The sequence below is a fragment of the Moschus berezovskii genome, chromosome 28 (assembly GCF_049115385.1).
Source record: "Moschus berezovskii isolate FMDL1 chromosome 28, NW_MosBer_1.0, whole genome shotgun sequence".
Taxonomy (NCBI): Eukaryota; Metazoa; Chordata; class Mammalia; order Artiodactyla; family Moschidae; genus Moschus; species Moschus berezovskii.
The window spans coordinates 14,248,871-14,276,401 of NC_142487.1; the positions used below are offsets into that span (position 1 = coordinate 14,248,871).

The 27,531-nt window shown below is 40.8% G+C and overlaps 1 protein-coding gene and 1 pseudogene across 3 annotated transcripts in view; one reads left to right on the forward strand and one right to left on the reverse strand.

The window, feature by feature from the left end:
* The window catches only part of EPG5 (ectopic P-granules 5 autophagy tethering factor), a 131,118-nt gene that overhangs the window by 20,927 nt on the left and 82,660 nt on the right, over positions 1–27,531 (reverse strand). For 2 of the 3 annotated variants that reach the window (XM_088833417.1, XM_055417279.2), the window contains 8 exons: positions 18,414–18,556; positions 16,775–16,931; positions 14,359–14,553; positions 13,058–13,271; positions 10,816–10,961; positions 10,041–10,242; positions 8,310–8,382; positions 7,207–7,310 (listed from right to left, as the gene is read on the reverse strand). In XM_088833417.1, coding sequence (XP_088689543.1) covers positions 7,207–7,310; positions 8,310–8,382; positions 10,041–10,242; positions 10,816–10,961; positions 13,058–13,271; positions 14,359–14,553; positions 16,775–16,931; positions 18,414–18,556 — 1,234 coding nt within the window. The remainder of the gene's footprint in view (positions 1–7,206; positions 7,311–8,309; positions 8,383–10,040; positions 10,243–10,815; positions 10,962–13,057; positions 13,272–14,358; positions 14,554–16,774; positions 16,932–18,413; positions 18,557–27,531) is intronic. The other variant, XM_055417280.2, reaches the window with a different exon arrangement.
* On the forward strand, positions 46–6,132 carry LOC148773574 (nucleolar RNA helicase 2 pseudogene; annotated as a pseudogene).

Genomic DNA, 27,531 nt, shown 5'->3' on the forward strand with positions numbered 1-27,531 from the left:
CAAAGATTTTCACCTATCAGAGAAAAAACTGATGGCAGAGTAATAATGAAGAATGGTAATTTACTTACTTGGGTAACTGGAAGGAGCAGCTGGTATCTGGGAGATAGCAGAGGTGAGCAGCTTTTCCCTAAAACTTCTAAATATATGACTTTTTAACTAAAATACACCTCCACAAGCCCAACCAACTTCAGGCAATCCTTTAGTCTGCTGCCCTTAGCCATGGATTCAGTCTCATGCACTTGACACTCCATTCATCGGGCACCTTGGAGAAATCTAATGTTCCTCAAAAGGAAATATTCCAAATAACTAAATCTCAACCCTCGGTGCAATTAAACTAGACTGTTAACCATCATTCTAGCAAAATGAATGAATCTCACACTCTTCTGTGACCTGATCACTCAGTATTAACCTCACAAGTATCAATTACTTTAGTGCCTTCAACAGACAGTGGCAATGTAAGGGGCATTTAGCTTAAAACAAATTTTTTCAGACTTTCTGGTTCTACGCACAGGAATGGAATTCAGTCACAGAAGAGAGGGCTACACACAACGAGAGCAGTTTCTCAGCACTGACTGATGGGAGTTTCTCAGCACTGACTGATGGGAGTTTCTCAGCACTGACGTGAAAAATGACCGATGAGCATCAATACATGGTACCAGAAGACTTACCACTAACATACCCGTGCCCTCACTCCTAGTCCTTACGAAACAAACTTTTAAAACAGAGGTGAAGGGCAGCATTTGTTTAAATATGGACAGAAAAAAGACAGTTTTGTTTAAATAAGGATGGATATGTAGGAGAAGATGTCTAGGAGGTAATCTTTTAGGACCAGATGAGTTTCTCTAGTTCCAGCCCAGATGCAAATAAGTTCTGTGACCTCAAATGAATCTTTTTGATTTTCAGGTCCTCATTTTTCTCATCAAAAAAAGCAGAGAGCTGAATCAGACAATCTCACTAAAAAGCTATAATTTAATAATTCTTCATATTGTTATGCACAATTCTTCTGTTTCCTCTCTCTGAAGTAAGCTACCCTCTGGCCATAACACCCTGAACATACCTGATTTCATCTGAAATGAGCTACCAATTCTTAATGTTAGCCATGTACTTACTTATTTCTAGGCCACTTTTTGATTTTCTATACACAGACCTGTGACAGTGCTTGCCCCTTTATACTAAGAAACTAAATAAATAGCCTCTGTGACAATAGTTTTATGCTCAAATATTTGTCACACTACAAATATATCCTGGATGTGCACAAAAAGCAGCTAGAAGTCTGCCTTTCCAAAAAAAAACAAAAAAAAGTACTATTAGGATTTCATGTGTTACCCACTGAACCAATATTTATCAAGTAGACACTGAGAATACAGCATTATCCTAATCTTAGGGGAATAAAAAGAAGAATGTTTCTGTGCCTCGAGTTTATATCATAAATGGGGGAGGGAGAGAGATAAGCTATTTAAAGGTCAATCAAAAACACTGGATGAGGTACATCTAAAAAGAAAAAAGCTATCAAGTCATGAAAGAAGTGGAGAAACCTAAGTGCACATTACTAAGCAAAAGAAACCCATCTGGAAAGCAACATAATGAAGGATCCTAACTACATGACATTCTGGAAAAGCTAAAACTATGGAGAAAGTAAAAGAAATCAGTGGTCTCCCAAGGCTCGTGGGGAAGGAGGGGTGACGAGGAGAGGACAGGATATTTAGGGCAGTGAAAGTACTCTGTAGGATACTGTAATGGTGGATACACATCGTTATACATTTATCCAAACCCACAGAATGAACGATGCCCAGCATGAGTCCTATGGACTTTGGGTGATAATGTGTCAGTGTAGGTTCATCAACGATAACAAATGTACCATCTGGATGGGGGATGGTGACAGTGGGGGAGCTGGAGGAGAGACTATGCACTCAGAGCAGGGAGCAAAGGGTACATGCGAACTCTGTACCTTCTACTCAATTATGCCGGGAACCTAAAGCTATACTAAAAAATAAAGTCTATTTATATATATATATATAATATTGGATGACATATTTTATATATAACATATATTACTGCTATATAAACATATGTATTGCTTCTATATTATATATACATACTATTATAATAAATAATCTATTATCTGATGTTATCATCTATAAAATACTCGATGCATGTGTGTGTGCATGCGTGTTCAGTTGGGTCCAACTCTCTGCCACCCCGTGGACTGTAGCCTGCCAGGCTCCTCTGTTCATGGGATTTTCCTTGCAAGAAAACTGGAGTGGGTTGCCATTTCCTTCTCCAAAATAATGGATGGTATACTGTTAACTCCAGGACTCAGAGCCACATAAACACCCGGCAGCCAGGAGGGGCACCACTGAGATCTCCCTTCAAACGGAACTTGCCACAGACCAGGCTACAGCACTTCAGCACCCGAGCCAAGGCTATCCTCCTCCCTGGGGGCCCTCAGCCGACAAAGGAGCACTGACCTGGGCGCTTCTGCCAAGGGCGGGCTCCTCAGTAGAGAATCACTGCACTCCAACGCCCCATCTGGCTGGCCAAAACTTTCTCAGATCTGCCCTGCAGACTGAGACTCTGCCTTCCCACTCTCCTTTCCCAGGTGTTATACCTGCACCAGAAGTGAAGGCTCTGCTTGTCGACCTCTATTCCTCTCCCTCTTACTTTCACAGGCATTACCCCCAACACGTCTTAGCATTCTGGCTCCATCATGGTGTCTGCTTCCCACAGGTTTGAACTGTAACAATGTGCTATAAAGACTTAGAAACAGGAGAGAAATGTACCCACGTAAACAGATATGCAGGAAAATATAAAGGGCCTGAGGCTTCACTCAGGTAGTGGAATCAGCATAAGCAAAAAAGTGGCAGTGGGAAGGTCCAAGGACATTTAGGGGAACAGTGAGTAAAGCCATATGGTTGAATGGATGCTTCCAAAAAACCCATCCCGTAATACTGAAATGCTCTGGGTCAGACACATTTGAATGCTGAGCTAAAACATTATTACCCTTCAAAGTTTTTGAATAAGAACATAATAGCATAGAAACGGAGAAGGTGATGGCACCCCACTCCAGTACTCTTGCCTGGAGAATCCCATGGACAGAGAAGACTGGTAGGCTGCAGTCCATGGGGTTGTGAAGAATCGGACACGACTGAGCGACTTCACTTTCACTTTTCACTTTCATGCATTGGAGAAGGAAATGGCAACCCACTCCAGTGTTCTTGCCTGGAGAATCCCAGGGATGGGGGAGCCTGGTGGGCTGCCGTCTATGGGGTCGCACAGAGTCAGACATGACTGAAGCGGCTTAGCAGCAGCAGCAGCAACATAGAAACAGAATTTTAGGAGAATCAATTTAGCAGGACAGACCCTAGCAAATAAGCAAGGACAGAAATGAGAGGAAACAGAAGGCTACTTCAACAATCTGGATTGGGTAGACTAACAGCCTTATTAGCCTCCTGATACAAAACATGTAGATATACTGAGTAAATACAACATCTCTGATAATGCATAGCTACATACATTCAGTGGAAGAAAAGAGGTCAGAAGCAGAAAGACTAGAAAAACAGAGCATCAGATTGATGCTAAAGGCAGCACAGGATGAGACGGTGAGACAGCATCACCGACTCAATGGACATGAATCTGAGCAAACTCCGGGGAGAGTGAAGGACAGGGAAGTCTGGTGTGCTGCAGTCCATGGGGCCCTAAGGAGTCGGACACAACTTAGCGACTAAACGACAAAATCCTCAGTTTCCCTGGGGTTTTCAACCTCACAAGGAAACAGAAAACAAGATCATCTAAGGACTACACCCTCACTGAAAAGGCAAATAAAGGTGGGGAAAGGATCTTCTCCACCTTAGCTCAGAATGGGAGTCAGGGAGCCAAGAAAGCTGATTGTGATAATTGAGTTTGGGGGCTGATTTCATGTGTCTGTACAGCATGAAAAGTAAGGAGAACAAACCACTCAATCCTAAAGAAAATCAACCCTGAATATCATTGGAAGGACTGATGCTGAAGCTGAAGTTCCAATACTTTGGCCACTTGATGCAAAGAGCTGACTCACTGGAAAAGACCCTGATGCTGGGAAAGATTGAGGGCAAAAGGAGAAGAGGGCAGCAAAGGTTAAACAGTATCACTGACTCAATTGACCTGAACTTGAGCAAACTCTGGGAGACAGCGGAGGACAGAGAAGCAGAGTGTGCTGCGGGCCATGGGGCTGTCAGGGGTCGGACATGACTTAGCAACTGAAGAACAACACAGTGTGAGAAACCCCAAGCCAAGGAATTACACAGGGCCAACTGGCAACAAAGCTAAAAAGGTTAAGAGAGTGAAGTGAATTCTCCTAAATCCAAAAAAGGTGAAAGAGGAGCCATCTCAAGATGACATTATTTCTCCTAAAACCAAAAGTTCAAAAAAAAACTAAAGGAGCCCTGTGAAAAAAGTTGTTTCTCCTAAAACCAAAGAAGTTATAAAAAATGAGGAGCCTTCTGAGGAAGAATTGGGTGCACCTAAGCCCAAAAAGACGAGGAAAGAAAAAGAAATAAATGGAAAAACTGGAGAGAAAAGCCCCAACCTGAAGAATGGATTCCCTGATTCTGGACCTGACTCTGATTCCAAAAAAGCTGCCACTGAAGAAATTAGCAGTGAGTCAGAGCAGGAAATGACTGTGGAGCAAAGGAGCTTTCTCTAATTTTCCCACATCTGAAGAAACGACTAAACTTCTCAAAGCCCATGGTGTGACCTTCTTGTTTCCTATACAAGCAAAGATGTTTCACCCTGTCTATAGTGGGAAGGTGTTGATCACACAGGCGTGGACAGGAACTGGGAAGACATTCTCCTTTGCTATGCCTCTGGTTGAGAAACTTCAGGGAGAACTGCAAGATCGGAAGGGAGGCTGTGCCCCTCAAGTACTGGTTCTTGCACCCACAAGGGAGTTGGCAAATCAAGTAAGCAGAGACTTCAGTGACATCACAAAAAAGCTGGCAGTGGCTTGTTTTAATGGTGGAACTCCCTATGGAGGACAACTGAATGCATATGGAATGGGATCAATATCCTGGTTGGGATACCAGGTCATATCAAAGACCACCTGCAGAATGGCAAACTTAAGCATGTTGTCCTGGATGAAGCTGACCAGATGTTGGACATGGGCTTTGCTCATCAAGTGTAAGAGATTTTACATGTAGCAATAAGAAAGATTCAGAAGACAATCCCCAATGCTGCTTTTTTCTGCAACTTGCCTTCGGTGAGTGTATAATGTTGCTAAGAAATACATGAAATCTACATAGGAACAAGTGGACCTGATGGGTAAAAAGACACAGAAAACAGCAGTAACTGGAAAGCATCTGACTATCAAGTGCCACTGGACTCACAGGGCAGCAGTTACTGGGACGTGATCCGAGTGTACGGTGGATTCAAGGGAGAGCTATCACATTTTGTGAAACGAAGAAAGAAGCCCAGGAGTTGTTACAGAATGTGGCCGTAAGGCAGGATGCCCAGTCTTTACATGGAGACATTCCACAGAAGCAAAGGGAGATCACCTGGAAAGGTTTCAGAAATGGTGATTTTAGAGTTCTGGTTGCAACCAATGTTGCTGCATGTGGGTCAGACATCCCCGAGGCTGATCTGGTGGTGGTTCAAAGTTCTCCACCAAAGGATACAGAGTCCTACATTCATCGTTCTGGGCGAACAGGTAGAGCTGGAAGGATGGGGGTTTGCATCTGCTTTTATCAGCACAAGGAAGAATACCAGTTAGCCCAAGTGGAGCAAAAAGCAGGAATTAAATTTAAGTGAACAGGTGTTCCTTCTGCAACAGATAATAAAGGCTTCTAGCAAAGATGCCATCAGGCTCGTGGACTCTGTGTCTCCCACTGCTCTTGATCACTTCAAGCAGTCAACCGAGAAGTTGATGGAAGAGAAGGGAGAAAAGGAAGCCCTGGCAGCACATTTCCGGTGCCACGTCAGTAGACCAAGCGCTCCATGATCAGCTCAGATGCGGGCTTTGTGACCATGACCCTGCAGTGCTCCACTGAAATGCCAACATTAGTTATGCTCGGAAAGAACTTAGAGCAACTGGGTGAGGATACTGATTCCAAAGTGAAGGGAAATGGTCTTTCTCAAAGGAAGGCAAGGTGTTTGCTTTGATATCCCCACTGCATCAGTAACAGTAACAGAAGTACAGGGAAAATGGCTGTACAGGGAAAATGGTGGCCACAGAGCAACCAGGGCTAGAAGGACCAGAGGAAGGATATTGCAACTTCTGTGGATAGTGGGAAGGCAACCAAGGTGTCAGGGGACAGCAGGAAAGTAGAAGCTTCAGAGAACAGCAGTCAGGAGGTGGTAACAAAAGTAACAGATTTCAAAAAAAGGCCAGAAGAGAAGCAGAGTTTTAATAAAGCATTTGAATAGTAATTTGAAGTAGAGGATTTATATGGCAAAAACAGAACTATGCTCGGCAACATGAAACTGAACATTATTTTTCATACAGAGTTAAAAGTTAAAAGCACACTGTATTTCCTTCCTGACCACTTGCCCAATTCCCATCTCTTTAGGAAAGACAAGCTTCATCTAAATTATCTCATCTGATTGAGGATTGTCATTTATAACTTTACCATTACTTCTGTCTTGGGTATTCCTTTGGAAAAGGTGCATGGATTCATTACATATTCTAATGTATTGCCTATAAATTATAAGATTAAGTCAAGCATGTATCTGCTGATACTTTGCAAGTTGACCTGTCTTTATATTTAGAAATGCCTCTTATTAATAGCACGCTTCCCTGGTGGCTCAGATGGTAAAGAATCTGTCTGCAATGCAGGAGACCCATGTTTGATCCCTGGGTGGGGAAGATTCCCTAGAGAAGTAAATAGCAACCCACTCTGGTTTTCTTGCCTGGAGAATTCTATGGACAGAGGAGACTGGCAGGCTACAGTCCATGGGGTCACAGAATCAGACATGACTGAGTGACTAACACTTTCATTTTTTTCACAATGTGGGGAAAACACAATTTGAAAACAGAAAGGCCTGTTTTCCATAACTGATGACACTCAGCATTACCTTACCAAAACCAAATAATTGTAGGGGTAACCTCTCCTTGATCAAAGATGATAGCCTACCAAATAAAATAAATGAAATAGGAAAGCAGAGGCAAAAGATTAACTGAATGACTTAAGAAAAAAAGTGAAAACTAACCAGAGGCATAATACAACATCTTCCTACCTTTAAAGCTCTCGTGCAATGAGTCAATGCAGTCAGTGAACAACTGCACAATGCTTGAGGCCACCACAGCGTCACTCTCCAACCAGGGGTAATGTCGCTGGCTGCTTTAAATAAGAGAAACACGCACTTAGAAAGGAAACACTATGATTAAATTACTGTCTGTCCCAGAATGTATTATGTATCCCTAAAACACATTTAGATCACTTTAAAGGCTGTAAATTCCTGGAGGTGAACTGCAGCTTTTAATAGCAATAGTAAATTTTATTTACGTTCCTTCCTAACCTTTATTCCAATGTAATTAAGTTTCAGAAGGGTGTCATTTAAATAAGTATCAAATTAGCACCTTTTTTTTTTACATCCAGTTACACCCGTGAACCCATCTCTTGTGTATTTGGGTTACATTTCAAATGCCTCAGAGAACAGTTTTCTCTACCTAAAGCCTGAAAGGGAAAAAAGTCATGTAAAAAGATGACCAAAAGTGAACAGAAAGGAAGTAACCAAAGAAAAAAAAATTCTTTATATGAAGACTTTCTAAACCAGTTCTAAATCTGATTTAGAAAGTTCAATATAAAAAATAAATGTCATTAGCTCTTCCTGGAAATAAACAAGCATCCTGCATTATGATAAGCAGTCTCACAGTCACCACAAAATCCTGAAGCTTGCAGACTGTTTAAGGATAGCCCTCTGAGAGACAGCAATTCCCACCCAGTAATTTGAAAGTCAACTTAGTCCCCCAAAAATAACTAATACTGGGTAAAATCAAGTAAGTCTCACATTTTGCAGTGTTACATTATCAAAACGTAATTCAGGAGAACACAATTATTTTTCGGAAATTAAATACTAAACTCATTTAACTTTTTTATTGTGGAAAGCTGGAAATAAGAGTCCAGTTTTGCTTCAAAATCAATTTGCTCTGATCAATCAGACTAACAATTCCACAAACAGAAAATGTCTTAAGTTCACTTTGTAAAGAAGCATTTTCTAAATTTAAATGTTGGCCTATATAAAAATTAAATCTGTGAACCATAAGCTATACCAAAACATTATCAGAACTTTAAGTCTATAGATTTCAAAGGACTTTGAATATCAGAAAAACTATTTACCTTTCATTGTCTTCTAAAACCAGTATCCATGGCTTAAAGAGCTGGATGATTACTGAATGTAGGGATCTTAGCACTAAAACAAAGCAAAATTTTTAGAGACAAGAAACAAGTCCATCAAATGAAGATGGCCAACAGGCACATGAAAAAATGTTCAACACTGCTAACCATCAGGGAAACGCAAATCAAAATCACAAAGAGATATCACCTCACACCTGTCAGAATGACTGTCATCAGACAACACGAATGCTAAATGCTGGCAAAGATGTGGGGGAAAGGGAACCCTTCATACACTGTTGGTGGGAATGTAAATGGGTGCAGCCACCGTATGGAGGTTTCTCAGAAAACTAAAAATACAGCTACCAAGCAGTTACACTCCAGGGTATACATCCAAAAAAAACACAAAAAGATACCATGCACCACAAAGTCCACAGCAGCATTACTTAAAAATGCCAAAATATGGAAGCAATCTAGGTGTCCATCAACAGAAGAATGGCTAAAGAAGATGTGGTATCTACATCTGGTATATATGTAGTAGTAAAAAAAAGAATGAAAATTTCCATTCGCAGCAACATGGATGGACTTGGAGGGCATTATACTGAAAGACAAATACTGTATGATATCACATATGTGGAATCTAAAAAATAAAAGTAGTGACTCTAACCGGAGAAGGCAATGGCAAGCCACTCCAGTACTATTGCCTAGAAAATCCCATGGATGGAGGAGCCTGAAAGGCTGCAGTCCGCGAGGTCACTAAGGGTTGGACACGACTGAGCAGCTTCGCTTTCACTTCTCGTTTTCATGCACTGGAGAAGGAAATGGCAACCCACTCCAGTATTCTTGCCTGGAGAATCCCAGGGACGGGGGAGCCTGGTGGGCTGCCGTCTATGGGGTCACACAGAGTCGGACACAACTGAAGTGACTCAGCAGCAGCAGCAGCAGTGACTCTAACAAACAAGAAGCTGACTCACAGATATAAGGAATAAACTAGTGGTCAGCAGAGGGACAAGGAAGGGGGATGCGGCCACGTGAGCAGGGGACTGAGAGGCACAAACCAGCAGGTATAAAATAAGCTACCAGGTTACACTGCATAACAGGAAATAGAGCCAATACTTTATAACAACTATTAAATGGAGAATAATCTTTAAAAACTGAATCACTATATTCTATACTTGCTACTTATATAACATTGTACATCAACTACACTTCAGTTAAGGAAAAAAGAAACAAAGCTGACTTTCTATCAGTATCACTGATAACCAGAAAATCTACTTATTATCTGTATACTTAAAAACCTATGGTGATACACAAAAGACATGTTTAATATAACTAAGCATGTTTCAGTTTTCATTTGCTGCAAAAAAATTTCTTATATTGGAGAAATTTTATTCTAATACAATGTCACAGATAATTTTATAACACACATTTTTAAAAAATAAAAACTTAAATACTCTTAATGAGATAAATAATAGGAAGAGAGAATTGAAGACTGAAACCTGTAGCTTTGTAGTTCATCTTACAAAGAGAGGGTGAAGCAAGCACCCACTATATAACTAAACATAGGTATGACACATATATGGGTTCACACTTGTACTGTGTATTTCCTATTTTTTCTTCGTAACACTTAGATACATTGATTAATCACCAAGATTTAAATATTTTAGTGTCTATTCAGGTCTCTCCTAATGGAAGGTCAAAACACCTAAGCTCTATGTTGCTCTAAAGGCATATTACCTGTTTTGCTGCTGGCAGATGGATCTTGGGCCAGGCAGGCCATTTCTGAGTCAAGCAGCCTTTTTACAAGATAGCCCAAGAATGTCTTCATATCTGCCATGTAAGGACTCCATTTTGAGAATAAACCAAAACTTTTAAAGTCCAATGTGGATAACCGAAGCTTATAAAAAAAGTTTGACAGCCACTGTATAGTCTCCATTACCTGGGAAAAAAATGACCAATTTCACAAAATGCTTACTGAATATCTACTTTTAGTAGAATATTACAGTAGGCTGAGACAAAGAACTTTGACTTTGTAATCGAATTACAAAGGTATATAGCATATGAAAAGTAAATGAACAGATTTCAAACTCCTTTTCAAAAGTAAAGGAACCATTTTTTCATATAAATTCATGTGAACTCACATCATGTAAAACTGATGAAGCCAACAGCTCTGGAGGACAACTGCGTGAAACCTACTCAAAGGAGCCAGTGAAGCAGGAGGGTGAAGGTGGGAAGGGGAGATGCAAGCAGGCTTGGCCTGGGCTATTCAGGAAGGAGCAAGAATCAGACTGAGGCGCGAGAGAAAGGCGATCCAGGCACAGGGGGTGGAGATGGGGCAGGGGACGGAGGGAACGGGAGATGACTGACAAAGGAAAGCACAGGGCTCTTGGAGATAAAAAGCTTCCTTTTTAGATATAAATTTTAAACGTGTTCCAGTTATTTAAAAAAACAAACTACAAAGGAAATGGAAAAGAAACACATATGAAACTTTATAGAGGCGAGAGCTACACACCTGCTTGTCGGACAAGAGAACATCAGAACTTTGAAGCACCGCGCTCTCCACAGAAGCTGCCCCCTGCTGGCAGCCTGGGGTGCAGCAGCCCAGGGCTCTCAGGGTGGCTTTCCAACACTCGGGGCTCAGCAGCTGTTCAGCAGAGCCTTACAGGGAGTGGACAGAGGACAGCAAGTCAGCATCCTTCACAAACTAACTTTTCAATGTGAATCGAAGAACACATGTACTTTACGAATGAATGAGCATTACGTAAAAATCCAAAACATATTCATAAAGGTCTGTGGTAAAGAGACCAAAGTTAAGAGAACCTATTGAAAGATCTGTGCACATGGACATCTGACTTTCATTATTCTCGGTGACCCTGATGGGAGCGAACACAGCAGAGCCATCTGAGCTGGAATCTGTGAGCCCCTGACTGGGGAATGGTAAAGGTGCCATCTTTCTGGCTGGACAATATGAGAGAAACAAAGCAGCCATAGCACAGAATACAAATGCAGAGTCTATGCTCTCTTCAGAAAAAGTCTCATACTCACCTAACACCCCACTCCTGTAACAGGCAAAGCCTAAAGCGACACAGAGACAGTATGCAAAAGTAGAGACTACCAACCAGCACTCAGCTACCTGCAGAACTCACTTCCCAGAGGACAGGAACTCACGCCCTCAGGCCCTTACCACCAGGAAGTGGCACAAGGATCGAGTAGGACTACAGTGGCTCAGAAGGGCAGGTCTGGATGGAGTCATGCACACCAAGAAGATGGCAGTGAAGCCAGGGGAAATTGCAGTGGGCTGACCCAGGGCAAATGAAGACAGATTAGCAATGGGTGAAGCCCTGGGAACACTGCCATGGTGGCCAGGGAGGGATGGAACACCAGGAGGCTGGAGGTCATGGAATCTGACAGAGGTGGTACTGTTAGTCTTAAGCCTGTAAACTGAACTACTTTTCCTGTGAATTAAAACTTTTCTGCTAAATCCAAGTCAGTGGTTGCCTGTATAAACAATTTAGGATCTCTTTAAAAGGTTTCAGGGAAGGGAGCTTCCGTGGTATCCAGTGGTTAAGAGTCTACCGTGCAGTGCAGGGGATGCGGGTTCGATCCCTGGTGAGGAAATGAGACTCCACATACCGCAGGGCAACTGGGTCAGTGAACCAGAAACTAGAACCATAACTAGAAAGCCCGCAACGCACAGGAAGATCCTGCGTGCCATAGCTGAGACCTGACACAGCCAAGTAAATAAATATTTTAAAAAACAAAATTAAAGGTTTCAGGGGAAAAATCCATAATATATGTTTAATCAAATTTTGAAAACTTACGAGTAAAACTTAGCTATGTAAATAATCATTAAAAATTATACAAGAGTCCTTCTGTACCACCACTCCCCAGCCACCCTGCAACCTGCCGCTATAGGAAATAATGAACGCTTTGGAAGGCTTTGAAAATTAGACTATACATTCTTCAAGTAGTCCAATCCATAAGATCATTAGCTTATTCATAAAACTATTTCTGTAAAGTAACACAAAGATTTAACGTAATGCAAAATTTAGTTTTCCATTACATCAATAAACAGTATGAAGCTTACATGAATAAAGTAAATACTATCTCATTTTTCAAATTTCAATAAAATTCCTGCTGGGTGAAATTTCAAAAATTAAAAAGCCTGCACTCTTTATTTCTCCAACACACTAATGGAAAACTGAAGGAGGGGGACAGAAACAGTGGGAATCTGGAAACTTTAATCTTGCTCTTTCTCTTGGATAATATAAAAACAGTGTATCATTATACTGGGATAAAATTTATTTGCAAAATACAAGAGTCAAAAAATAAGGGTTGGGGGGACCCTAAATGTATTCACCATTTTGAAACTAGAAAGAAACCAACTGGTATATTAAGCACATTGTAAAGGAGCAACTTCTTTCTATTTCCAAATCTACAGTCACCAGAGTAAGCAGGCCCACCCCAGTCAAGACAGCTGCAAAATCAAAATAAAGAGGTGCACGCAGGACTGTGAACTCCAAAGCCTTATTATAAGCGTGGTCCTGCCCAATTAGGGCCCAATCCGACAACAGACCATTTTTACAGACAGCAACCTTAAGGGCATTATTCATTGAGCGTTTTGGGTGAAGATTAGTAATTCTAAACTCCTGCATGCTTGTATTATTTTTACATTTTTGGATGACATCTGTGGAATGGTTAATGTCATACTGAACATTCACTGTGATCTAATCAGTCACAATTAAGACACTTACTTTGCATCAGCAGCCTGAGAATGTCACTGTACTGGTCAGGAAACTGGTAGAGAAGAAGGTAAGTCCAGTGCTTACAGAAAAGATTAAATGGCATCAAAATATCTTCGTCTGGTTCAAGGCCCCAGGCAGTAAGTGCCAAATGAATGGACTCCAGAAGCCTGGTACGATCAGACAGAGGAGGTTTAGTGGAGTTTAACCATTGCTTAAGATCGAACTAAAAAGAAAAAGAAATAAGAAGCAGTTTTATTTATACTAGAAAGTTGACTGCAATAGAGCAAATTATGTGCAATTTAGTTTGAAAGTCAAAGTTTACCTAGTATTTAGCTTTTCATAAAGATTGAAACTAAAATTTATACACTTAAAAGGATCTGCTGCTGCTGCTGCTGCTAAGTCGCTTCAGTCGTGTCCAACTCTGTGTGACCCCATAGACGGAAGCCCACCAGGCTCCCCCGTCCCTGGGATTCTCCAGGCAAGAACGCTGGAGTGGGTTGTAAAAGGATCTAGGCAGTTCAATAACTAATGGTACCATTCATTGTGTCTCCATCTCTACTTCACTCTCTGGGGTTGTAGAGGCAATTTTTTCAGCCTCTGCAAAAAATTGTAAAAAAAAAAAAAAAAGAATCTTGTTGGTAAGTTTTCCCTATAAAACAAGGATCAGCACTGTGTAGCTCCTCTTCACTGGTCACACTGCCACAAACAAGTGGCTACTTTATGGAACTACCTGCTTCTAGTGGCCATGTTTCTAAATCTTCATCAGTTAATGAAAATTCAGGGTGTTGATCTCACCTTCCAGAATCCCAAACTATAAAACATGCTTTCCCCTATTAAAAATTGCAATCAGTCTCCAGGTCCTATAAAATGTCCAGGTTTTATGATTTATAGATGTCAGAGAAGTGCAACTGAAAGCAAAATAGCTAAGGCTCTGAATTTCTCAACTGGTAACATCTGACAACTCAATTATCAAACACAATTAAGGCATAAATTCAGGACATGTTCAAAAGAAGGATGTACCAAATTATCACTATGAATATTTCAAAACTGTAGGAAGTTTTTAAAGAGCTTGGGAGCTCATCTTTTTTATACTACACGTGGTGAGACTGTCCTACATGACATAATCAACGGATCCAGAAGCAGCAGCTACGGGATCAGACTACTTGAAGATGACATCAAACGTGAAAAGGGCCTGTCCGCCTCCAGTCCCCCTGGAGACAGAGCTACAAGGGCCTTGCATTTCTGAGGCACAGGGAAACAAGACAGTACCTACATCTCAATGACAACATCAGGACTGAGTCACGCCTCACCTTGGTCAGCAGCATGAAAATCATATCACTGTTGTCCTCACGCAGAAACTTCACCACCTTCTCATAGAGCTGGATGAACTCTGCAGGCGCAGCGCTGGGAGTAAAGACAGGAGACAAGAGAGAGCAAAGCCTTCTGTCCTTCAGAATGGTCTCAAGGACTTTTCTGCATTCTGATTTAGTGCCACTGATAAACACCTTAAAAGAATCGAAAAGGGAAAATGTCACCAATTCTCCCCTCCCCAATTTTTCTTTGAGCAACCAAGTTTTAAGGAATAATATATACGGCTAACAGAATGTTTTCTAAATGAAAATATGAAACAATCAAAAGAAATCTAAAATCGACACAGATAAATCTATCGCTTTCAATGTAACCTATGTTAAAAATTCTGGATAATCCATTCATTTGGTTTGGACAAGTCAAAGAAAATGTTTAAAAGATTAAAATACTGGGATATTCTGAATCCAGAAATCTGCAGTGTACCTACCATGATTACTAAGTATCTAAAGTGATTCTGTATTATGTCAAGAAAAAAAAAAGATTCTAGGTTACAGATTCTATTGAGATAGGCTTTTAATACTTTAAAAAAGCTAACTTTCATAATTAATATACACCTTGTTTTAACTTGTTCTAATGTTTAACAGTATTAGAATATAAGCTGATATTTAATCTCAGAGTTAGGAAAGCTTTGATAAATTTGATCAGAGACAGAAATAATAAAGGATAAGACTGACAGATGTGAATATATAAAAATTTTGACTACTATATGGCAAAAAGAATCATAAAATTATAGAAAAATGACAAAGTAGAAAAATTATAACACATTCCAGACACCAAGTTAACAGTCTGAGGAGCTCTTCAAAGCAATCACAAAGCAAGAAACTTCCAAGCAGAAAATGTGCAAAGAACAAAAACCAGAAAAATCACAAAAAATTATTAAATCATTTGAAAAATCACACAATTGAACTAGTACTTAAAGAAATACAACTTAAAATAATCACAAAGCACCACTTCCCTCATTAGATTAGCAAGACCTAAAAAGAATGATCAGTCCTAATGTTAGTTCTAACATGGAGAATAATTAACTGAATGCTGTTATTACAGTGTAAATAGGTATAAACTTCCCAGGAGGACAGCATGACAATATACATGAAATGCTAGTCCTTTTGACATAGTGATCACACTTCTAAGAAATTATCCTAGGAAAATCAGTCTAATAACTTCACAAAGGTATGTAAGAATACTTAGTTCAGGCTTACAGCAGCAAAACAACCAACCTACCTAAATATTCATCCAGAGAGCACTGGCTCGATACATTACAATGTATCTGTACCATGGAACACTATATATTAACTACCATGATACAGGTTTTTATTTATTATCAAGGAATAATGTCTAAAATGTACTTGAACAAAGAAAATACATATGCTGGCTTTTAAGTGTGTATCCCTATCTCTGTATCTAAATATAAGAATGATATATCATTTTTACACACACACATATATACCAATAGACCTCAGAGACACACAAGACCAACTGCAATGAAATGTTAGCTATATAACCAGTATCTCCAGGAGACTAGGATTATAAGAAATTTCTCTTCCTTATACTTTTTACACTGTCTGTATTGCTTATAATAAGCATTCATCAATTTCATAATTAGGAAAAACATTTCTAAAAAATCTATTTTAATATCTGCTCAGCATCACCTCCCTAAAAGTATCCAATAAATAACCACTCATTTAATTGAATCTGAAGGAAAGTACATGGTTAATTAGCATTTCTACATTTTCCAGCAAGTGGCATTCCTTGCTTTAATGACACATGTCGTAAATGTGCATGGATTCATTACCCCTGTCCTTTTTAAATATCCATATACTTAAGAGTTAAGTCAAGTAAATAAATTGTGAGTAGCAACTGAGAGGCAGCAGTGGTGAGGTGGAGCAAGCACTGAAGGTTGAGTCGGAAGACCTGGAGTCCCTCCTGCCTCCAGGGCTCACCAGCTGTATTTCTTAGGCAAGTCACTCAATCTTTCAGAGGCTAGTTTTTCTCATCTTTAACACTGAAATGCTATCAATCACACAGAGTCATTGTAAGGATGATATAAAATAATGAGTCAAAAAGCATTTTATAAACAACAGTCTCAGTAATACTATTATTAACACCAACAGCATACAATAGAATTTGACCTCTCCCTGAAGACTTTCATATACCAATAATTTAATATCTCTTTCTGAAAAGCAGAATTTTCCATACCAGCAATTCTAACCACATCTTGAGAAGTCAACAATTCAAAGGGGCTTCTGACTTAGGTAAGACTCTGAACCTGTAAGTGTGGAGTCAACCGTGACTATATCTAATGAGGACACTGCAGGGACTCATCATATGTAAATAAGGCTAAACACAGGATAACCTTACCTGTCCCAAGATCTCAATGCACGAAGTAAAGAACTGCCTTGTGGGAGGATGACGCTGGGTCTCATCACTGACATAATCCACAACAGTAAAGAAGAGGCTGATGCCAACTTTCTGAACCCCAGGGGTGGGCTGCGACTGGTAGACATTCACTAAGGCCCTGAGGGAAAACACTGGTAAGGCTACTGGTCTATAGTAAGAGAATTCAGACCCACGGTGTTTCTCTGATACTCTACATTTCTCAGGCAATATCCTTAGGAGTCCTGAGAGCCCCACACAAATGTCACTTTAGAAATATTTCACAGGATAACTTACAACTTGACCCAACAATTTATTTTCAACACAAAGAAATGATTTTATGTCCTCCTGGAGTAAGGGTGGGGGGATTAGCCTTTATTAACATTAAGTATTTTCATATGTCAAAGTCAAAGTGTGCTAGTCACTCAGTCATGTCCAGCTCTTTGTGACCCCATGGACTGCAGCCCACCAGGCTCCTCCATCCATGGAATTCTCCAGGCAAGAATATTGAAATGGATAGCCACTCCCTTCTCCAGAGAATCTACTCAACTCAGGGACTGATCCTGGGTCTCCTGCATTGCAGGCAGATTCTTTATTGCCTGAGCCACCAGGGAAGCCCAACAACTTATTTTCAATACACAGAAATTATTTTATGTCCTCCTGGAGGGAGAAAAATCAGCCTTTATTAACATTAAATATTTGCATAGTTGTATGTAATCCACAATTGTGCATCCAATTTTTCCAAATTATCCAATTAATTCAAATACTACTCAATGTTGTATATTACATAAATACAGGTTTTAAAAATAAGAACCTTGATTTCTCTAAATTTTAAAATCTAAAACAATGATTTAGGATGAAGAAAATATTTTTGTATAGAATAAGATCCTAGTATAAAAGATATCTCTTCTAATTCTTACTCTGTTTTGAGTTTCTTTTCTAGAAAAAGAAACAGCAACCTCTTGTTTACCTTATCACCTCCTCCTTCCCAGACCCTTCCAATCTAACCCACAAAAGGTCTCAATGACCCAGTCCACACCACCATCCTAATCTACAGGGGCATTAGCTGCTGGAGAGTCAACTTCTCCTTTCCCAGGTAATATCCTGGTGTCTTTGACCTCCAAAAGAAACCACCATGGATGGTCAAAAGGAAGCCAGCAACTACACTTGTGAGCCCTGAGCAATCCCACTGCAAACTTTGCTCAATAATCTGAACTAATGATGATGACTTCCTGAGTAAATGTGCCTTTAATATAAAGCTTAAGCACTAAATCTCTCCAGATTAAATTCTAATGTAATATATCACCTCCTAATTCAAGGGTCAGCAAAATTATTCTATAAAGGGACAGACAGTAAATATTTTATGGTTTATGGGCTATAAATTGTCATAACATTCAATTCTGCCATTGGAACATAAAAGCCATACACATTAAATAAGTACATGGGCACGGTTACGTCATAATAAAACTTTACTTATAAAAATAGATTGCAAGTCAGATTTGGTCCAAAGGCTGCTAATTCCTATACTAGTTAATTAGTAGGTGACTGGGGGGATAGTAGCAAGTATGATTGCTATCAGTAATAACTAACTAGTATTTTAAATTATAACACCCTCAAAACTTACGTAATCAAGTTTTCAGCATGCACAGCGGCTTCCACAATATTAAGTGATGGTGGTTTAGCAGCTTCTGCTTGTAACTGCTTCACTTCTTTTCGCAAAACATGAAGCTGTTGGCTTATTGCTTCATTCTTATGCATACCTTCAAACTAAGAAAAATTAGAGTGGTCAACAGATTTATTTGCCCCTACAGGTTTCTAGAGAAGACACTTTATTACAAATATCCTGGGTATTTGATAAAGAGAATATTATTACAACTAATACTGTAACTCAAAGTTCTCAGCTGAGGAGGATGGGGGGAAATGTCAAAAAAACTATTTAAGAATTTCAAGCTTTTCATGAAGAATCAAACTTGAATTAGTTTGTTGTTGGTTCAAAGCTTTTTTTGGTAGGCTATGTTCTATGCCACTTATGCTTCAATGCTCCAATTCTCATCAAAAATAAATTCAATGGCTTCCACCGCTGGGACTTTTCTTGAGGCACATCAAGCCTCCTTCTGTGGACCATTCCTCCCCAGAGCTGTAACCCTTCTCTGTTCTCCAGATCCAGAAACACACATAATTTGACACTGGGGCTGCAGGTCTCATCTGCACAAAACCGTAAAAAAAGGATGACACAAATCTGTTAATAAAATAACTGGAGGAAGCAAAGATATATATTTATAAAAGAAACACCAAAAAAAAGATAAAACATAAGAAATGACCAAATCAGTTGCATGCTGAGGAAAGAGCAACTGACTAATTCAGTGGTTCTTGAAATCTGGTCTTTGATAGAGTTTTACTGGTTCTCAGCAAAGATGTGAAAAATAAGGATTTATTGAGGTTTAAAAGAACACTAAAGTTACTTCAATTTTTTAGAACTATCCTACTAAGATGGTAGAGTAGAAGGACGTGTGCTCATCTTCTCCTGCAAGAACACTAAATCACAACTAGCTACTGACCAACCACTGACAGGAGTATGAAGTCAAAGCACAAAGGAGAAGCAGCAATGAGTCGGTAGGAGGCGTTCAATCACCTTTAAATCAAACCCCACACCCTCCAGAGACTCTTGGAGGGCACAAACAAATATGTGTGCACACCAGGACGCAGGGTAAAGGGGCAGTGACCCCCACAGACTTAGCCAGACCTGCCTGTGAGTGTCTGAGGGTCTTGTGTGGAGGTGTTGGTCAGCAATGGACTGCCACAAGGACAGGGACACTGGCAGCAGCAGTTCTGGAAAGCCTGTGCTGCATAAGTCCTTTCGGAAGACACCTCCAGCCCTACCATAGAGCCCGAGCCACCTCGGGCCAAACAACTAAACAGGGAGGGAGCACAGCCCCACCCATCAGTAGAAAATCGGATTAAAGATTTACAGAATGTGGTCCTGCTCACCACACCAAGATTCAGTTTTACCCACAGCCAGTCCCTCCCATCAGGAAGTTTGTACAAGCCTCTTATCCTCATCTACCAGAGGGCAGACAGAAGAAGCAAGAACTACAACCCCATGGCCCCCAGAATGAAAACTACAATCACAGAAAACTAACCAAAATGGTCACATGGATCCAGCCTTGTGTAATTCAATGAAGCTAAGAGCCATGTGGGGCAGGGCCACCCAAGATAGATTGGACATAATGGAGAGTTCAGAAAAACCACTTCAGTTATTCTTATCTTGAGAATCCCATGAACAGTATGAAAGGGCAAAAAGATATGACACCATAAGATAAGCCCTCTCAGGTCAGCAGGTGTCCAATATGCTACTAGGGTATATTGGGCATCTGGTCCCATCACTTCATAACAAACAGAAGGGGGAATAGTGGAAGCTGTGACAGATTTTCTCTTCTTGAGCTCCAAAATCAGCGCAGATGGTGACTGTAGCCATGAAATTAGAAGATGCTTACTTCTTGGAATAAAGGCTATGCCAAACCTAGGCAGTGTATTAAAAAGCGAAAACATCACTTGTCAACAAAGGTCTGTATAGTCAGAGCTATGGTTTGTCCAGTAGTCATGTACAGATGTGAGAGTTGGACCACAAAGAAGGCGGATCACCGAAGAATTGATGCTTTCAAATTCTGGTGGTGGTGAAGGCTCTTGAGAGTCCCTTGGACAGCAAGGAGACCAACCAGTCAATCCTAAGGGAAATCAACCCTGAATATTTATTGGAATGACTGGTGTGGAAGCTGAAGGTCCAATACTTCAGCCACCTGATACAAAGAGCCCACTCATTGGAAAAGACACTGATGCTGGGAAAGATTGAGGGCAGGAGGAGAAGGGGGTGACAGAGGATGACATGGTAGGATGGTATCACCGAGTCAATGCACATGAATTTGGGCAAACTCCAGGAGACGGCGAGGGACAGGGAGGCCTGGCATGCTGCAGTCATGTGGTTGCTAAGAGTCAGACATGACTTAGCAACTAAACAACAACGATGCTACTGGGGAAGAGCAGAGAAATAACTAGAAAGAATGAAAGGGTGAACTGAAGTGGAACTGATGTCCAGTTGTGGATGATGTGCCTGGTGGTGAAAGTAAAGTCCAATGCTAAAAAAAACAATATCGCATAGAAACCCGGAACATTAGGTCCATGAATCAAGGTAAGCTGGATGTGGTCAAGAAGGCAAAGGCAAGAGTGAACACTGACATTTTAGGAATCAGTGAACTAAACTGGATGCAAACAGACAAATTTAATTTAGATGACCATGATATCTACTATTGTGGGCAAGAATCCCGTGGGAAAAAAAGAGTAGCCCTTACAAGTCAACAAGAGTCCAGAATGCAGTACTTGGGTGCAATCTCAGAAAAGACAAAATGATCCTGGTTCCTTTCCAAGGCAAACAATTCAATGTCACAGTAATCCAAACTATGCCCCAACCCTGGTAACTCAGCTGGTAAAGAATCTGTTTGCAATGCAGGAGAACCCTGTTCAATTCCTCAGTCAGGAAGATCCATTAGAGAAGGGATAGGCTACGCACTCTTGTATTCTTGGGCTTCCCTGGTGGCTCAGTGGTAAAGAATCTGCCTGGATGTGGGAGACCTGGGTTTAATCCCTGGGTTGGGAAGATCCCCTAGAGAAGGGAATGGCTACCCACTCCAGTATTCTGGGCTGGAGAATTTCATGGACAGAAGAGCATGGAGGGCTACAGTCCATAGGGTCTCAAAGAGTCAGACACGATTGAGTGACTTTTACTTTTCACTTTCACTTTTCATGCCCCAACCCCTAAGGCTGAAGAAGCTGAAATTGAACAGTTTTATGAAGACCTTCAAGACCTTCTATAACTAAAATAAAAAACAATATCCTTTTCATCATAGGGATTGGAGTGCAAAAGTAGGAAGTCAAGAGATACCTGAAGTAACAGACAAGTTTGGCCTTGGAGTACAAAATGAAGCAAGGCAAAGGTTAACAGACTTCTCTTTGCCAAGAGAACATACTGGCATACTTAGACAATAACAGATGGTCAATACTGAAATCAGATTAATTATATTCTGTGTAGCTGAAGATGGAGAAGCTTTATACAGTCAGCAAAAACAAGACCTGGGGCTGACTGTGGCTCAGTTCATGACTCCTACTGTAAAATTCAGACTTAACTTGAAGAAAACAGGGAAAACTCTAGGCCATGCAGTTCAGTTCAGTTCAGTCTCTCAGTCGTGTCCGACTCTTTGCGACCCCATGAATCATAGCACGCCAGGCCTTCCTGTCCATCACCAACTCCTGGAGTTCACTCAAACTCATGTCCACAGAGTCGGTGATGCCATCCAGCCATCTCATTCTCTGTCATCCCCGTCTCCTCCTGCCCCCAATCCCTCCCAGCATCAGACTCTTTTCCAGTGAGTCAACTCGTCACATGAGGTGGCCAAAGTATTGGAGTTTCAGCTTTAGCGTCAGTCCTTCCAATGAACACCCAGGATTGATCTCCTTTAGAATGGACTGGTTGGATCTCCTTGCAGTCCAAGGGACTCTCAAGACTGTGTGGATCACAATAAACTGTGGAACATTCTGAAACAGATGGGAATACCAGACCACCTGACCTGCCTCTTGAGAAACCTGTATGCAGGTCAGGAAGCAACAGTTAGAAATGGACATTGAACAACAGACTGGTTCCAAATAGGAAAAGGAGTACGTCAAGGTTGTATATTGTCACCCTGTTTATTTAACTTATATGCAGAGTACATCACGAGGAACGCTGGGCTGGAAGAAGCACAAGCTGGAATCAAGACTGCCAGGAGAAATATCAATAACCTCAGATATGCAGATGACACCACCCTTATGGCAGAAAGTGAAGAGGAACTAAAAAGCCTCTTGATGAAAGTGAAAGAGGAGAGTGAAAAGGTTGGCTTGAAGCTCAACATTCAGAAAACAAAGGCCATGCAGGTATGACCTAAATCAAATCCCTCATTATTATACAATGGAAGTGACAAATAGATTCAAGGGATTAGATCTGATTGACAGGGTGCCTGAAGAACTATGGACAGAGGTTCATAACACTGTATAGGTGGTGGTGACCAAAACCATCCCAAAGAAAAAGAACTGAAAGATGGACAAGCAAAATGGTTGTCTTGAGGAGGCCTTACAAATAGCTGAGAAAAGAAGAGAAGTGAAAGGCAAAGGAGAAAGGAAAAGATATACCCAACTGAATGCAGAGTTTCAGAGAATAGCAAGGAGAGATAAGAAAGCATTCGTCAGTGATCAATGCAAAGACATAGAGGAAAACAACAGAATAGGAAACACTAGAAATCTCAAGAACACTGGAGATATCAAGGGAACACCTCATGCAAAGAAGGGCCCAATAAAGGACAGAAATGGCAAGGACCTAACAGAAGCAGAAAAGATTAAGAAGAGGTGTCAAGAATACACAGAAGAACTGTACAAAAAAGGTCTTAATGACCTGGATAACCATGATAGTGTGATCACTTACCTAGAGCCAGATAGCCTGCAGTGTGAAATCAAGTGGGTCTTAGGAAGTATTACCACGAATAAAGCTAGTGGAGTTGACAGTTGATCTAGTTCAAATCCTAAAAGATGATGCTGTTAAAGTATTGCACTCAATATGCCAGCAAATTTGGAAAACTTAGTGACCACAGGACTGAAAAAGTCAGTTTTCAACCCAATCCCAAACAAGGGAAATGGCAAAAAAATGCTCAAACTACCACACAACTGCACTCATTTCACATGCTAGCAAGGTAATAGTCGAAATCCATCAAGTCAGGTTTCAGCAGTACATGAACCGAGAACTTCCAGGTGTACAAGCTGGATTTAGAAAAGGGAGAGGAAGCAGAGATAAAATGGCCAACATCCACTGGATCACAGCAAAAGAAAGGGAATTCAGAGAAACATCACTTCTGCTTCACTGACTACACTAAAGCCTCTGACCACATGGATCTCAACAAACTGGAAAAACCTTAAAGACGTGGGATACCAGACCTCCTTACCATGCCCCTAAGAAACCTGTATGCAGCCCAAGAAGCAGGAGTTAGAACCAGACACGGAACAATGGACTGGTTCAAAACTGTGAAGTGAGTACATCAAGGCTGTATATTGTCACTCTGTTTATTTAACTTATATGCAGAGTACATCAGGGGAAGTGCCAGGCTGGATGGATCGCAAGATGGAACCCAGACTGCCGGGTGAAATATCAACAACCTCAGATATGCAGATGATACCACTCTAATGGCAGAAAATGAAGAACTAAAGAGCCTCTTGATGGGTGTGAAATAAGACAGTGAAAAAGCTGGCTTAAAAAATTCGACATTCAAAAAACTAAGATTATGGCATCTGGTCCCATCACTTTACAACAAATAGATGGAGAAAAAATGGAAACAACAGCAGATTTATTTTCTTGGGCTCCAAAATCACTGCAGATGGTAACTGCAGCCATGACATTAAAAGATGCTTGCTCCTTGGAAGAAAAGCTGTGACAAACCTAGACAGTGTATTACAAAGCAGAGAGACAACACTTTGCTGACAAAGGTCGGTAGAGTCAAAGCTATGGTTTTTCCCATAATCATGTACAGATGTGAGAGCTGGACCATAAAAAAGGCTAAGTGCTGAAGAACTGATGTTTTCAAACTATGGTGCTCTGGAGACAAGACTCTTGAGAGTCTCTTGGACAGCAAGGAGATCAAACCAGTCAATCCTAAAGGAGTCAACCCTGAATATTCACTGGAAGCACTGATGCTGAAGTTCCAATACTTTGGCCACCTGATGCAAAGAGCCAACTCATTGGAAAAGACCCTGATAGTGGGAAAGACTGAGGGCAGGAGAAGAGGGCAACAAAGAAAGAAATGGTTGGATGGCATCACCCACTCAATGAACATGAGCTTGAGCAAACTCAGGGAGACAGTGAAGGACAGGGGTGAGCTACAGCTCTCGGGGTCGCAAACAGTTGGACATGACTTAGTGATTGAGCAACAACAATCCTTTATTTCAGATTATGTCTTTCTTAGTTGAGGGGGTTGTTCATACCCCTTTCTATAATTAAACTGAATGGTGACCTAAGTGATAACTACTTGGCTTGTGCATTTTTAATGTCCTTTTTTGCCTGTGGATAGATGCAGAGAATATCCTCGGCCCAGGTTGCAACCCAAAGACAGAACCAGTGTAGCAGCTGTGGGGACAGGAGGAGAGGGACAGCAAAGAGGAGCTCAGCCAAGTAGGGAGTCAGGGCTGACGACTGCAATGTAATTGGACTGGGGAGCAAGGGGGCCTGTCTGAGGGAGACCTTTAGAGCTGGCGAGGGAATTGGCGCTTATCTTGCAGGCATGGCAGGAAAAGGTGAAAAGACCAGAACATTTAGAAGCAGGGATTTTAAACCCTCCAGTCTCTTCACATGGTCTTCCCCAATCACATGGGTGAGCAGTAAAGGCTACATTTTCCTTTATATGCACCTTCCCAAACCCAGGCCTTAGCCACCACCACAGTGATATCTCCACCAGGCTTATTTTCATAAATTCCAGATCTAATGCTCCCAAAGTAAAATGGTCCTGTTTGTTTTGCTTTACACAGCAGCCCAGTGCAGCTCAACTCTAACAGATGATATGTTGACCACCTACTTTTATGATCATGATAACAACTCTTCCATAAAACTCACCAATGTTGTGTTAAAAATCTTCACAAAACTTTTCAAGGATAAGCCGTTATCATGAATCAAAAGGCAGAAACATGCCTTTCCAAGAATATGTAATGATAATCACGATTAATTTTTATTATTGGCAAAACAAAAGATTAAAAACAGTGAACTGTTTCCAGTAAACTACATAATGAACCAATATAAATACTTTATTTCAAATCTTTCAAGTAAGAGGCCAAAGTTTAATAGCCCAAAATGTGTTAAGAATATGTACAGTCGGCTTTTCGCAAATTTGTCACCAACTACAATTAGACTAGGTCTTTGAGAGTCGCGGCCCTTGGCTGACCTGGAGAGCAAGCAGCCAAAGAGAGGGAAAGAGAGAATCTGAGAGGAGGAAGGAAAACAGTAAGAATGAAGGGAAGCGGAAAGACAATGAGTAAGAAAGAAGAGAGGCTCACTTAACAGGGAAATGCAGAGAGATGAGACTAAAAGCACTCTCTGCATCCAACTTTAAAACCACCACTCCATGTTGTAGAAACGACTTCATGCTAAAGAGTAAAAGAAATTAATTAGTTCAGGAAAGTTCAGACTTCCTCACAAAAACATCCCCAAATTATCATAATTTCCTAGTCTACCTATTTCTGTTCATAGCTCCCACCTCTGTGAAAAGTTTTCTTTTCTTACTAGAGTGGAGGTGAGAGAGACTGAATGATCACCAGCTCACAATTACAAGTTGTAGACAAAAAGCAGCATGTTGGAAGCCCTTCCACTTGAGTCATTTTAAGTAGACAAAGAAATCCAAAAGTTGCATGAACATGTGCTTCAGTAAGTTGTTACAATAATGTGAGGTCCTTGGTAGGTCTTTCATTTCTAGAAACGAGCAAAATTTTCACATGATCATAAATCAATCCTGGGTCCAGCAAACATGCCCCACAATACCAAAGTACAACAAAAGGAACCCTGTTATAAATCACCCCATTTCCTCAGGGAATATCACTGAATTATTAGCGGCTTCTGTTAAGAGAGGCAACCACAGAAGAGGCACGTCCCACTTGCCATAAAATATCTTTGGCTTCTGTATACCCCAAACAAGCTATACATAGTTCAAACATTTGCAGACAACTGGAAATTTCCAGGGCTTTCCCTCACAGAAAAATTCCATTAAGCAGTAATATATTTTCATGACATAATTTGAAATCCTTACAAAAGAGCCATTCAAAATTACATTTTAAATGTTTTAATTTTAAATTTTACACTTGAAATAAAAAATCATTTCTCATGAAATCACTGAAAAAGAAGCAATCCTATCACACTAACACAGAAAGAAAAGGGTACTATGTTAATTCAAATGAGATTTGACTATCATGATCAACTAATCTTCGAAATCAGAGCTGAAACAGCTAAAGCAAATGGCCTAGTCATTTCCCAATACTGAATGGAAAAAGCAAAGCTCTTGATTCCAACTGAGCCACTTACTAGCTGTGTGACTCTGGCAAGTTTCCAAGCCTCTCTGAACCCGCTTCGTCTTCCCCATTCTGTGAAGCTCAAGTGAGATAATGTAAGCAAAGTCCCTAGCAGATTACCTGGGATATGAGAGCACCCAAGAAGGGACGAGAAATACACTGAACCAGGCTGAGAAATCAAGCGATGCACTGAGGTATACCATCCTTACCACTTTCCAAGACTGAATGCCCAGGAGAAGCCTGTACAATTAAAAAGGTAAGTGTGGCACTGTGTGTTGTTTAAGTTGGGATTTTGTATGAAAGCATCAAGCTGGCCAATTAAGCATTAAATTAGCCAAAGGTAAGCAAAATCAACGGAGAAGACAATGGCAAGCCACTCCAGTACTCTTGCCTAAAAAATCCCATGGACGGAGCAGCCTGGTAGGCTGTAGTCCATGGGGTCGCTACAAGTCAGACATGACTGAGCGACTTCACTTTCACTTTTCACTTTCACACATTGGAGAAAGAAATGGCAACCCACTCCAGTGTTCTTGCCTGGAGAATCCAAGGGACGGGGAAGCCTGGTGGGCTGCCATTTATGGGGTCACACAGAGTCGGACACGACTGAAGTCACTTAGCAGCAG